General features: G+C 40.3%; 1 protein-coding gene across 1 annotated transcript in view; it reads right to left on the bottom strand.

The window, feature by feature from the left end:
* LOC118896152 (placenta-specific gene 8 protein) overlaps positions 1-14,106 on the bottom strand; it is a 35,731-nt gene that overhangs the window by 7,228 nt on the left and 14,397 nt on the right. The window contains exons 3-4 of the mRNA XM_036853989.1: positions 12,040-12,164; positions 6,369-6,483 (exon numbers count right to left, since the gene is read on the bottom strand). Coding sequence (XP_036709884.1) covers positions 6,379-6,483; positions 12,040-12,164 — 230 coding nt within the window. The 3' untranslated portion in view covers positions 6,369-6,378. The remainder of the gene's footprint in view (positions 1-6,368; positions 6,484-12,039; positions 12,165-14,106) is intronic.

Here is a 14,106-nt window from a genome sequence, read left to right as displayed (position 1 = left end):
GTGGTCACAAATTACCGAGCTGATCTCCCTGTGCTATGCAGCTGCTTCCCACTAGCTATCTATTTTACATTTGGTAGTGTATATATGTCAGTGCTACTCTCTCATTTCGTCCCAGCTTACCCTTCCCCCTCCCCGTGTCCTCAAGTCCATTCTCTACCTCTGCATCTTTATTCCTGTCCTGTACCTAGATTCATCAGAACCTTTTTATTTTTTAGATTCCATATATATGTGTTAGCATATTGTATTTGTTTTTCTCTTTCTTACTTACTTCACTCTGTATGACAGACTCGAGGTCCATCCACCTCACTACAAATAACTCAAGTTCGTTTCTTTTTATGGCCAAGTAATATTCCATTGTATACTTGTGCCACATCTTCTTTATCCATTCGTCTGTTGATGGACGTTTAGGTTGCTTTCGTGTCCTGGCTATTATAAATAGTGCTGCAGTGAACACTGTGGTACATGACTCTTTTTTTTTAATTAATTAATTAATTAATTAATTAATTAATTAATTAATAGGCCGTGTTGGGTCTTCGCTGCTGTGCGTGGGCTCTCACTAGGTGCGGCGAGCGGGGGCTACTCTTCATTGCGGTGCACAGGCTTCTCACTGTGGTGGCTCCTCTTGTTGTGGAGCATGGGCTCTAGGCGCACAGGCTTCAGTAGTTGTGGCTCACGGGCTCTAGAGCGCAGGCTCAGTAGTTGTGGCGCATGGGCTTTGTTGTTCTGAGGCATGTGGGATCTTCCTGGACCAAGGCTCAAACCTCTGTCTCCTGCTTTGGCAGGCAGATTCTTAACCACTGCGCCACCAGGGAAGCCCCGTGCCTCTTTTTGAATTATGGTTTTCTCAGGGTATATGTCCAGTAGTGGGATTGCTGGGTCTTATGGTAGTTCTATTTTAATTTTCTGAGGAACCTCCATACTGTTCTCCATATTGGCTGTATCAATTTACATTCCCACCAGCAGTACAAGAGGGTTTCCATTTCTCCACACCCTCTCCTGCATTTATTGTTTGTAGATTTTTTGATGATGGCCATTCTGACCAGTGTAAGGTGATACCTCACTGTGGTTTTGATTTGCATTTCTCTAATGATTAGTGATATTGAGCATCCTTTCATGTGTTTGTTGGCAATCTGTATATCTTCTTTGGAGAAATGTCTATTTAAGTCTTCTGCCCATTTTTGGATTGGGTTATTTGTTTTGTTGATATTGAGCTGCATGAGCGGCTTGTATATTTTGGAGGTTAATCCTTTGTCAGTTGCTTCGTTTGCAAATATTTTCTCCCATTCTGAGTGCTGTCTTTTCGTCTTGTTTATGGTTTCCTTTGCTGTGCAAAAGCTTTTAAGTTTCATTAGGTCCCATTTGTTTATTTTTGTTTTTATTTCCATTTCTCTAGGAGGTGGGTCAAAAAGGATCTTGCTGTGATTTATGTCATAGAGTGTTCTGCCTATGTTTTTCTGTAAGATTTTAATAGTGTCTGGCCTTACATTTAGGTCTTTAATCCATTTTGAATTTATTTTTGTATACGGTGTTAGGGAGTGTTCTAATTTCATTCTTTTACATGTAGCTATCCAGTTTTCCCAGAACCACTTATTGAAGAGGCTGTCTTTTCTCCATTGTATATTCTTGCCTCCTTTATCAAAAATAAGGTGGGGCTGTATCTTGTCCTTTTGGCAGGCAGGGCCACGTCTGGTGGTGTGTTTTGGAGTGTCTGTGAAATTAGTATGACTTTAGCCAGCCTCTCTGTTGATGGGTAGGGTTGTGTTCCCATCTTGCTAGTTGTTTGGCATGGTGTGTTCAGCACTGAGCTTGCTGGCCATTGGGTGGAGCTGTGTCTTAGTGTTGAGATGAAGATCTCTGGGAGAGCTCTCACCAATTGATATTATGTGGGGCTGGGAGGTTTCTGGTGGTCCAATGTCCTGGACTTGGCCCTCCCACCTTGGAGGCTCAGGCCTGAGACCGGCCGGAGCACCAAGATCCTGACAGCCATACAGCTTAGAAGAAAAGGAAGAGAGAAAAAAACAAAAATAAAAAACGAACAGACAGAGCCCTAGGACAAATGGTAAAAGTAAACCTATACAGACAAAATCACACAAAGAGGCATACACATACACACTCACAAAAAAGAGAAAAGGGTAAAAAATATATATATATATTTAAAAAAAAAAGGAAGAGAGCAACCAAACCCCAACAAACAAATCCACCAATGATAATAAGCACTAAATACTAAACTAAGATAAACATAAAACCAGAAAAAAATTAGATGCAGAAAGCAAACCCCAAGTGTACAGTTGTTCCCAAAGTCCACCGCCTCAAATTTGGGAACATTCGTTGTCCATTTAGGTATTCTTCAGATGCAGCGTTTATCAGGTTGATTGTGGGGATTTAATCTGCTTCTCCTGAGGCTGCACAGAGAAATTTCCCTTTCTCTTATTCTTTCATACAGCTTCTGGGGTTCAGCTTTGGTTTTGGCCCCGACTCTGTGAGTAGGCCACCCTCAGGAGTCTGTTCCCTGCCCAGAGAGCTGGGGGTTAAAGCAGCGGCTGATTAGGGCTCTCTTGCTCTCTAAGGCCAGGGGGAGGGAGGGGTACTGTAGTCATAATTGGGATGTGGGGTGAGCCTGAGGCGGCAGAGGCCAGCGTGATGCTGCAACAGCCTGAGGCATGCTGTGTATTCTCCCGGGGAAGTTGTCCCTGGATCACAGGACCCTGGCAGTGGCGGGCTGCACAAGCTCCCGGGGAGGGTGTGGATAGTGACCTGTACTGGCACACAGGATTCCTGGTGGCAGCAGCAGCAGTGTTAGCAGTTCAGGCCCGTTCTGTGGTCCGAGCTGATAGCCGTGGCTCATGCCCATCTCTGGAGCTTGCTTAGGCAGTGCTCTGCCTTCTGTGGGCACACTGGGAAGGAATCCCCACTCCTCGCACACCCCCAAAACAAAGGTCTCTTGCCTCTCTGGCAGGTCCAGACATTTTCCCGGACTCCCTCCCGGCTAGCTGTGGCGCACTAGCCCCCTTCAGGCTGTGTTCACGCCGCCAACCCCAGTCCTCTCCCTGCGATCCGACTGAAGCCTGAGCCTCAGCTCCCAGCCCCCGCCTGCCCCGGCGGGTGAGCAGACAAGCCTCTCGGGCTGATGAGTGCTGGTCGGCACTGATCCTCTGTGCGGGAATCTCTCCGCTTTGCCCTCTGCACCCCTGCTGCTGCGCTCTCCTCCGTGGCTCTGAAGCTTCCCCCCAACTACTGCTCCCACCCCGTCTCCACCAGTGAAGGGGCTTCCTAGTGTGTGGAAACTTTTCCTCCTTCACAGCTCCCTCCCAGAAGTGCAGGTCCCGTCCCTATTCTTTTGTCTCTGTTTTTTCTTTTTTCTTTTGCCCTACCCAGGTACGTGGGGAGTTTCTTGCCTTTTGGGGAGTCTGAGGTCTTCTGCCACTGTTCAGTAGGTGTTCTGCAGGAGTTGTTCCACATGTAGATGTATTTTTGATGTATTTGTGGGGAGAAAGGTGATCTCCACATCTTACACCCCCTCCATCTTGAAGGTCTCCCGCACTGATCTGTTTGTTTGTTTAGCACTGCACGGCGTGTGGGATCTTAGTTCCCCAACCAGTGATCGAACCTGCGCCCCCTGCATTGGAAGCGCAGAGTCCTAATCACTGAACCACCAGGGAAGTCCCTGCATTAGTGTATTTTTGAAGAAAACTTATTCTTACATATAGGTTGGTCACAGTAATGAATAATATTGCCATTACATACATATCAGTATGGACTGATACTCAGATATTTATTTTATGCTTTGGGTTATAATCCAATACTACCTTATTTTGTTGCTCAAATTGTTCCAGTTTTGGCTACTGGGAACTTTTTCAGTTTGTTCTTTATCCCTTTGTCTCAATCTGTTTTTAACGTAAATCACATTATTCTTTTATCTTTATCTCTTTATTCTCCCATTTCAGATATTTGTATATCTAAAGTTTTATTGTCAATGAATAATGTAGGGTCCAAGTTGATGAGCAGGAGTCGGGACCACCAGGATATTTTATGTCAAACCAGCTCAAAATATCGTGAGATAATTTCCTTGAGGTTAAAAAAAAGCTCAAATGCCAGGATTTATTATTATATATGTGTGGGTAGATATTTTATCCAAACTGTCTCATGCATTTATTTAGATAAACAGTGCTGAAATAGTGTAAGGCCAAATCTTTGCTTCTGACCTCATCCTCTCCAGTCTGTGCCACATGCCATTACCAGGTTAATTTTTCTAAAGTATAAGTCTACATATGTTACTCCTTTATAGCCTGCAATAACTCCCTAGTGCTTACCAAATAAAAGGCCAAATCATTAGCCCAGTATTCACTACATTGCATGCCAAGGCCCCAAATCAGTTTTTAAAATCTTTCATTTCTCATTATTTTCTTACTTATACCATATGTTCCTGCCAAGTTGAACCTAAGCTCATAAAGATGTTTTTTCCTTTTTTTGCCTCTATAGTTTCACTAATGTTGCTGATGAGAAGAAACACCCATTTCTATTCATCTTGCGTCAGAAATCTTCCGTTTGCCCCATCCAATCCATTTCTACCATTGTCTGCCGTGCCCTGTGTTCTGGGAGGCTGACCTGTGGACCCCAGCAATACTGTCCTTCTCTCTGTCTTCCTGGTGGGTTCAACCAATGGGAAGCCCAGAAGGACATCAGAAAATGAGGTCAGGGTAGTTCTTCCCTTGTTTCCTTCCTGAGGGGTTGCCCCAGGCTGCTCAGGTCCTCTCAGGGCAGCCGTCACACAGCTTTCTCCTTTGGGATGCAGGTAACTGCTCCCTCCCCTCCTCCCGAGGCCTAGGGATGGTAACGGTTCAGCTGTTGTTGCACAATCCCCTGTCATTTCCCTGTACCTCCCACCCACACCTGTGTAAGTGGTCTTCATTAAATCCTTGTATTATCACAGTTTGAGTGCCAGCTATTTCCTCTTGTGACCCTGATGCTCACTTCCTCTTTAGAATTAAAACCACTTCTTTCAAGAAACTTTCATTTACACTTCTCACAGGATATCATCTTTCTTTCCTCTGAGAATAACATAGCACTTCATCTAAAGGCATTAGTCAAAGTTTGCATTTTATTTGAGGGTTTTTCTAATGCCTTCTTTTTGAGTATAAAGTCTCTAAGGGGAAGAGGACCAGCTTATTTCCCTTCATTCACCATAGTCCCTAACAGTGTCCTGCATGGTACTAGGTACTTGAGACATTATTTGCTAAATGCATGAATATTTGAAAACATATCTTCCAAGAGTTGTTTGTTAACTTATACAGAGTTCTCATTCACTTGAGAAAGGAAGTGGGATTTTTGCAAAGAATGGGAAAATTAATGTTTTCTTCCCATACTCAAGACACATTCTATAGAAGACTGACAAAATCATGTTGATTTCTACTTTACTATATCCTCAATAGCTAATTCTGAGAATCTTGGAAAAATGAGTTGGAAATGACTTGATCGAATTTCAGATGATGACATTCTACAGAACATTTCCAAATATTCTGTATTCCATTCCACCTCTTTCAAAGTTCACCTTCTCTTTCCTGTTTAACCTCACCTCATTATTGATAGATGCATTATGCCACAATTAATCCAAATATTACATAGCGTAATTTTCATTTGCTCTACTACTTTATAATTATTTACCAGTTTCTTTCATCAATTTGTTTATATTAGCAGGGAAAGTGCTTTCCACTTCTTTTGTATCTCACCACACTCTTGTATTTTGCAAGTGGTGCTTCATTAATAGACCATCAGAATTCTGAGAAGTCTAGAGAAGTCACCATCCCTTTATTTGCTAAAATATAGTTTCAAAATATAGAGTTATTTTTGTGAACTGAATGTTTGTGTCCCCCCGGCCACAAAACTCATATGTTGAAACCCTAACCCCCAGTGTGATGGTATTAGGAGGTGAAGCCTTTGGGAAGTAATTAGGTTTAGATGAGATCATGAAGGTGAGGGCCCCATGATGGGAATACTGCCCTCATAAGAAGAAAGGCCAAAACTCTCTGTTTCTCTCCAATATTTGAGGACACAGCAAAAAGGTGGCCAACTGCAAGCTAGGAAGTGCATCCTCACCAAGGAACTGAACTGGCTCATACCTGATCTTGGACTTCCCAGCATTCAGAACTATGAGAATAAATTCCTGTTGTTTAACCTGTTTAAGCTATGTTATTTTGTTACGGCAGCCCAAACAAGCTTTCTTCATTTGAAGATATCAAAGACAATCTTTATATTAAGATAACATTTGAGAGACTTAAATAATTGTTATTATTGAATTATTATTCAAAATAATGCTTAGTTTACAAAGCCCTTGATTATATTTCTCAACATTCATAGATTTTAAGACTTACCATTGTTTTTTTAGAAAGTACGCATGGCTCTCCTTCTGTTGATGTCTCTCTTGATTTGGCAAAGAGAACACAGAGGACAGCAAAGTGTCACCATATAGTCATCACAAATGGATCCCTGTTTGAAAATATAAAAGAAACAGAAGTGTAAAATCCACCTATTTGGGAATTAAGACTTGCGAATTTTCAAGACATTTTGAAGAGAAGCAGAAGGCATTGATCCTTTTTTTTTTTTTTTTTTTTAAATTTATTTATTTATTTATTTATGGCTGTGTTGGGTCCTCGCTTCTGTGCGAGGGCTTTCTCCAGTTGCGGCAAGTGGGGGCCACTCTTCATCGCAGTGCGCGGGCCTCTCACTATCGCGGCCTCTCCCGTTGCGGAGCACAGGCTCCAGACGCGCAGGCTCAGTAGTTGTGGCTCACGGGCCTAGTTGCTCCGCAGCATGTGGGATCTTCCCAGACCGGGGCTTGAACCCGTGTCCCCTGCACTGGCAGGCAGATTCTCAACCACTGCGCCACCAGGGAAGCCCGGCATTGATCCTTTGAATTCGGAGTTTGGATGGATACATTCACGAAAATGTTAGTTGATTTCTCTATATAGCTCCTGTCTCTTTTTATGACATCAAATGTTTTCGTATACATTGTGATATTGAAAATAGAAGACATCTAACCAAACTATCAATATGAGGGTAAAATAAGGAGTTTCAGGAAGTAAAATCTCTTTTCTCCTCTACCCGCTCCCTTTCTCAGGAAGCTACTAGAGGATGCCGCCACCAAAATGAAGGAGCAAACCAAGAAAGGTATAAGAAACCAGAGACTAACATGGGGGAGCGGTTAATGGAATCTCCAGTCATGGCAAGGAGATCTCAGGGCAAAAGCAGAGCACCAGGAGTGAAAAGAATCTAGTTCAAAGGGTAGCGGGTCAGGGAGTGATTTCATCAAGGAGATGAAAATGATAGAATGTCTGATGTATTGAATGTTTGGGGAAGAGATTTAGAAAACTGGGAAAGAGTTTGGGACTGCACTACTCTTAAGTAAATGAAAAACTCCTAAGGAAAAAGCCAAGCATTATTATTATTTTTTTTTTTTTAAAGAAATTCACGTTCTTTTTATTTATTTATTTATTTATGACTGTATTGGGTCTTCGTTTCTGTGCGAGGGCTTTCTCTAGTTGTGGCAAGTGGGGACCACTCTTCATCGCGGTGCGCGGGCCTCTCACCATCACGGCCTTTCTTGTTGTGGAGCACAGGCTCCAGACGCGCAGGCTCAGTAATTGTGGCTCACGGGTCCAGTTGCTCCGTGGCATGTGGGATCTTCCCAGACCAGGGCTCGAACCCGTGTCCCCTGCATTGGCAGGCAGATTCTCAACCACTGCGCCACCAGGAAAGCCCCACCAAGCATTATTAATAGTAGGAAAAACAAAGTTTAGTGGAAAAGGCAATTATAGTTCACTACACGATTCAACTCAGCTCTGAAGAGCAAGCAGAGCTATCATAATATACATACTAAATATGGATTTAACCAAATTTATATATAACTATACTGGAAGGAGTGGGGTAGGCGTAGGGTGCATGTCCATGGTGGGGAAGGGGGAGAAAACAGAACTAAATTCTCATCTTCCACAGTAGGAAGTCCAGAGAAATGCCCCAAACTGAAAAGTCAAAAAGTAGCAATACAAGTCTACCATTTGGAGATACGGAGGTAAACACCCAAAGATCAGCCTTGGGAAAGAGGAGGTAGGGGAGAGAAGTTTGGGGATTACTATTTTCCTTAACAAACCTTATAAATTAATTTTAAAAACTATGTGCTTGCAGAGCTTTGTTAACTAAAATGAAAGCTGTACTAGAAAACAGGGCTGGGGGGATTTAGTGAGCCAGAAATCATGAGCAATTTTTGGAAAAAAAAATGAAGCAGATGGGATTACATTGATGGAGAAAGTAAAACAGAGCTAAGGAACATGAAACCTAACATAGTCATAGGCACGGTATTAGATAAACCCCAAACCAAAACCCCTCAGTTCAGAAAGGAGGAAGAACCGGCTGGGGAATGAAAGATGAGTGGTTAACTGATGCCAGCTTGAGCAGCTGGGCCAGCCCAGAGCTGCCAGCTGTGGCCTTGCCTGGAACACTGCCTGCAGAGCAGTTTAACAGATGACCCTAATGTGGGCTTTGGGGCCCCAGAAGAGAAGAGGGGTGAGATAAGTGGGACAGCTATTCACCTATTGCGTAAGAGGTCAGACTCTCAAAGACTCACCATAAACACACTAAAAGAAATAATAAAAGGTAAAGACATTTTAGCACAGCTGAGAAATCTAAATCACTCCCACCCATGAGATAGCCAAATTATTTTACTTTTGGTATTCATCGAATGGTATTTTTTCCTTCTTTTCTTTTTTTGGCTGAATAGACCTTTCCTGGTTCCTTTTGTTCCCTTTAGTAGTTTTAGATATTCCACAACTAATTTCTATTAGCAATGACCCTTAAATTTTTACCCACAACTTAACATTATATATTAAAAAAAATTTTTTTAAACATCTTTATTGGAGTATAATTGCTTTACAAAGTTGTGTTAGTTTCTGCTTTATAACAAAGTGAATCAGCTATACATATACATATATCCCCATATCTCCTCCCTCCGTCTCCCTCCCACCCTCCCTATCCCACCCCTCTAGGTGGTCACAAAGCACCGAGCTGATCTCCCTGTGCTCTGTGGCTGCTTCCCACTAGCTATCTGTTTTACGTTTGGTAGTGTATATATGTCCATGCCACTCTCTCACTTTGTCCCAGCTTACCCTTCCTCCTTCCTGTGTCAAGTCCATTCTCTACATCTGTGTCTTTATTCCTGTCCTACCCCTAGGTTCTTCAGAACCATTTCTTTTCTTTTTTTTAAGATTCCATATATATATGTTAGCATACGGTATTTGTTTTTCTCTTTCTGACTTACTTCACTCTGTATGACAGACTCTAGGTCCATCCATCTCACTACAAATAACTCAATTTTGCTTCCTTTTATGGCTGAGTAATATTCTATTGTATATATGTGCCACATCTTCTTTATCCATTCATCAGTTGATGGACACTTAGGTTGCTTCCATGTCCTGGCTATTAACATTATATTTATCTTGAGATTCATCTACGTTGTTGTGGGTATCAATAGTTCATTCCTTTTTATTGCTGAGTAGTATTCTATTATATGGATAGGTCACAATTTGTTTATCCATTCACCTGCTGGGGGACATTTGGGTGGTTTTTAGTTTTTGGCTATTACAAGCAAAACTGCTCTGAACATTTGTGTACAAGTCTTGGTATGGATATATATTTTTGCAGGGTAAATATCTAGGAGCAGAATGGCTGGGCCAAAAAGTAGGTGTATATTTAACTTTTTAAGAAACTGTATTTTACATTCCAATCAGCAGTGCATGAGAGTTTCAGTTCCTCCATATCCACTCACACTTGGTGTGGTTTAGGCTGATTAATTTTAGCTAACCCAATAGGTGTGTAGTGGTATCTCATTGTAGTTTTACTTTGCATTTCTCTAATGACTGATGATGTTGAACATCTTCTTATGTGCTTATTTGCCATTTAAATATTTTCTTTTTTTTCTAATTTTATTGTTTGGGTTAAAAATATATACTTAACATGAGATCTACCCTCTTAACACATTGTAAGTTTACACAACACAACAATTTGAAGAATCCCAAAATAATTAAACTGAATGAAAGAAGCTACACACGGTACAGTTCTATTATATAAAATGGTAGAAAATGAAAACTAATCTATAGTGACAGAAGGCATATTGGTGGTTACTTGGGGAAGAGGGGAGGGGAAAGAAGGAAAGATTACAAAGGGATGCGAGTAAATTTGGGGGGTGATGAATATGTTCACTATTTTGACTGTGAGGTTTCACAGGTATATACATATGTCTAAACTTATCAAATTGTACATTTTAAATATATGCAGTTTATTGTAAGTCAGTTATACCTCTGTAATGTTCTTTTTATAAAAAAATGTGTATTTATCTATCAATGCCAGACAAAGCCTTTAGAATATCTTTGTTTCTTCCTCTTCCTTCCAATCTTCCAAATTTTGTCAAAACCAACTAAAGTTTTAGTTTCAGACTGTTATTAATTTTTCAAACTCCTAATGAGCATTTAAAAAAATTGATTATGTACTAAGCCTTTAAAAAAGTTGATAACTTTCATGTTAAATAGTCATAGCATAATAAATAAAGAGCTCCTACAAATCAATTAGAAAAGACAAACAACTCAATAAAACAATGAACAAAGTATATGTACAGATAATTTATAGAAGAAATGCAAAAGGACAATAAATTTTCAAAAAGTTGCTTGATCTATCTAATAAAAATTTAACTAAAACAAGGAAATATCATTTTTGCCTCTCTGACAGGCAACATGAAAAAAATATTATATTGGCTCACTTATAATATTAATAAATTATAAATTGATATAATCTTTTTGAAGGGATACTTGACAGTATTTTTCAAATTTTAAATGTGCATATCCTGTGATCTGTCAATCTAATCTAGTACACCATCCTACAAAAATACCAGTGCATGTACAAGATCATATACGTACAACTATTTAAACTGCAATATCACTTAACCTTTCATCAATAAGGAAGTGATTAAGTATATTATCTCTATGATGGCATACTATGCAGACATTAAAAAGAATCTGTATTACAGACATAAAGGGGTCTACCATATATTAAGTGGAAAAAACAGGTTACAATATAGTATGAACTCATTAAAAAAAAAAAAAGTGATAAAAGAGCCCTGCAAATCCCAGACCCCATATGTCTAGATCTATAGCTATAGGTACATCTAATCTATATGTATATGCATTATAGGCATAGGAAAAAAAAAACCTGAGGAAGGAGACCACCAAATCACTAATAGAATTTATCACTGAGTGGAGATTTTCACCTTTTATTTTATATACCTCTGTGTTTGAATTTGTCATAAAATTACCTATATATGTATTATTTTGTATAATTTAAAAAGTAAGAAATATTTTCAAATGAAAAAATAAAATAATTTCAATGGAATAAAATAAGTTCCTAAAATATTCTGCCTATTTATTGATACTCCCTGTGATGGTTAATTTTATGTGTCAACTTGGCCAGGTCACAGTACCCAGATATCGGATCAAACACTATTCTAGATGTTTCTGTGAAGATAATATTTCAGATGAGATTAACATTTAAATCAGTAGACTTAGAGTAACCCTCCATAATGTGGGTGGGCCTCATCTAATTAGTTGAAGGCCTTAATAGAGAAAGAACGACTTCCCCTGAGTAAGAAGGAATTCTGCCTGGTGGGCCTACTTACTTTACGGGGATGGTGTAAGGATTAAATGATGTAACATACGTAATGTACCTGGGGCATAGTAGGCTCTGAACAATCCTCTTCCACTGTATGACATACATTGCAAATATGAGAGTTGTTTATTTTCTAAGGTTTTCACAGAAACGTAGAAGGAGGTCCCATAACCAGAGGATCTATTGCTACAGTAATGGAATACAAGGTTGCAGATGCTAGGAAACTCCTACCAATCAAATTCAGATGATGGGTACCATCAAATTGTCTCCATGTTTATAACAATTATTTTGAACGTGGGCGCATGCTTGAATGATACAGTATTGTAAGAGACTCACCGGGATGCCGTATCGAGTCCTGTAGAGGGTCCTCATTGCAACACTTGTTCCACACAGACAGCATTCATTCATATCAGATGCAACTTGACATGCAAGACACGTGAAGCAAAATATGCCACAGAGACCTGGACACATGAAATCAGAGGTACAAATTACTCCACTCTGCCGCCACCACAGTTGAAAGTTAGTGTGCTTTCATGAATGGCGGTCCAAATCCTGGGGCCTTTGTCACACATCCTGCTGCCAAGTCCATCTTCACTGCTTTTGCTCAGCATCGCATCAGCTTCTCCCTTCTCCCCACCCAATCATTTCCGGAATAACCACACCTTGGAAAGTCTGTATTCTTTTTGTAGTACTGCCTTCATCCATGTATTGAATGATTCACTGAAACCTAGCCATGTTCCAGAGATTATCCTCAGTACTGACAATGCCTCTGTCTGAAGTTTAGAAGGGAAGTTAGATAATATGAAAAGTTCTCCAACAGAAACCTACTCAAGATGCCAAGGAGTCACTCACACAAATGGGGCCTCCAGTGCTCTGGGAAGGAAATGTCGCTTGATCTGAATATTGAAGGATGATTAGGAATTTTATAGGTAGAGGAAAGGGAAAAGAGCCTCTTTAGATAACATGGTATGTCTCGACAATGGTTGGTTTTCATTCAACATGGCTGGAGGCAGGGATGGGATGGGGATGAAGCTGGACCCAAGGTGGGTTGGAGACTGGATAACGAGGAAGTACGAGTGCTCAGAATGGGTCATGGAAGTCATGAGGAAGCTCTGAAATATTTTAAGAAGGGAGAATGATTTGGTCAGATCTACAATTAAGAAATTCTATATGAAGATATTAAGCTCATATTAGGACTTGTAATTCACTTATTCGAGTAACAATACTAGGGGTTAGGGGATTAGAATGTTCATCTTTAGAAGGTTTTATTATTGTGGTTTCATTATCACTATGATATGCAGATGTTGAACTAATGTCCTGAGAAGTGTAAGTCATCACCCCAGGTCATCCAGTAGAACAATGAGAGCAAATCAATAAACCCAACTATTCCATTTCCTAGGTAATTCTTTCCCTCTGTGCTTTTTAAAAAATATATTATTTTTAATATTTAATATTACTTTAAATATTATTTTACAATCTACTTTAAAAATTTTTTAATTTATTTATCTTTATTTTTGGTTGCGTTTGGTCTTTGTTGCTGCGCTTGGGCTTTCTCTACTTGTAGAAGGCGGGGGCTACTCTTCGTTGCGGTGCGTGGGCTTCTCATTGCGGTGGCTTCTTTTGTTGCGGAGCACAGGCTCTAGGCACACAGGCTTCAGCAGTTGTGGCTTGCGGGCTCTAGAGTACAGCCTCAGTAGTTGTGGTGACGAGCTTAGTTGCTCTGCAGCATGTGGGATCTTCCCGGACCAGGGTTTGAACCCGTGTCCCTTGCATTGGCAGGCAGGTCCCTAACCACTGCATCACCAGGGAAGCCCCCCTTTATGCTTTTCAATGTAATTATTAACTCGATTTCAAATTTCAATTCCACTGATAAGTTAAAGGTTAACAAGTTTTCCTTTCCTGTCTCAGAACACTGTGTAGACTTCAAAGAGGCCGGGGGGGGGGGGGGGGGGAAACCCAAAACCTCAGAGCAAAATTTGTTATATAGGCAGGTTTGTTCGTTTCCTGCTTGGTGTTGAGAACTAAGCATTTGATCTCTCTGACACCCCCATCTTCTCACAAACTTTCTCTCTCCCAAGTTTACTTAGAGAGCTCTCATAAAAGGAACAAAACAAAAAACAAGGAGAGTCAGAGATATTTTACCCAATGAGAAGTTAATTGCCTGTAGAATTCTTTATTCTTAGGTGTATAACAAAGTTAAATGTACAAATAAAATAATTCTTCTCTGAGCTCATGCTGAAACCATGGATGAAAATTATCCCTTGTTTACTGGGCACAGTGTATCTATAAAATAATGAGTTTAATTTATGTGTAACAAGAGCAGTCTTTTTTTTTTTAATCAAGTAAAACTTGAAATGTGTCTTTTAATATGATGTATGGTCTATTTATAGTCATTAGGCCAAG

This window comes from Balaenoptera musculus, chromosome 5, assembly GCF_009873245.2.
Source record: "Balaenoptera musculus isolate JJ_BM4_2016_0621 chromosome 5, mBalMus1.pri.v3, whole genome shotgun sequence".
Lineage (NCBI taxonomy): Eukaryota > Metazoa > Chordata > Mammalia > Artiodactyla > Balaenopteridae > Balaenoptera > Balaenoptera musculus.
Note: the sequence above shows the minus strand (reverse complement) of the source record. Positions and strands in the feature narration are given on the sequence as shown.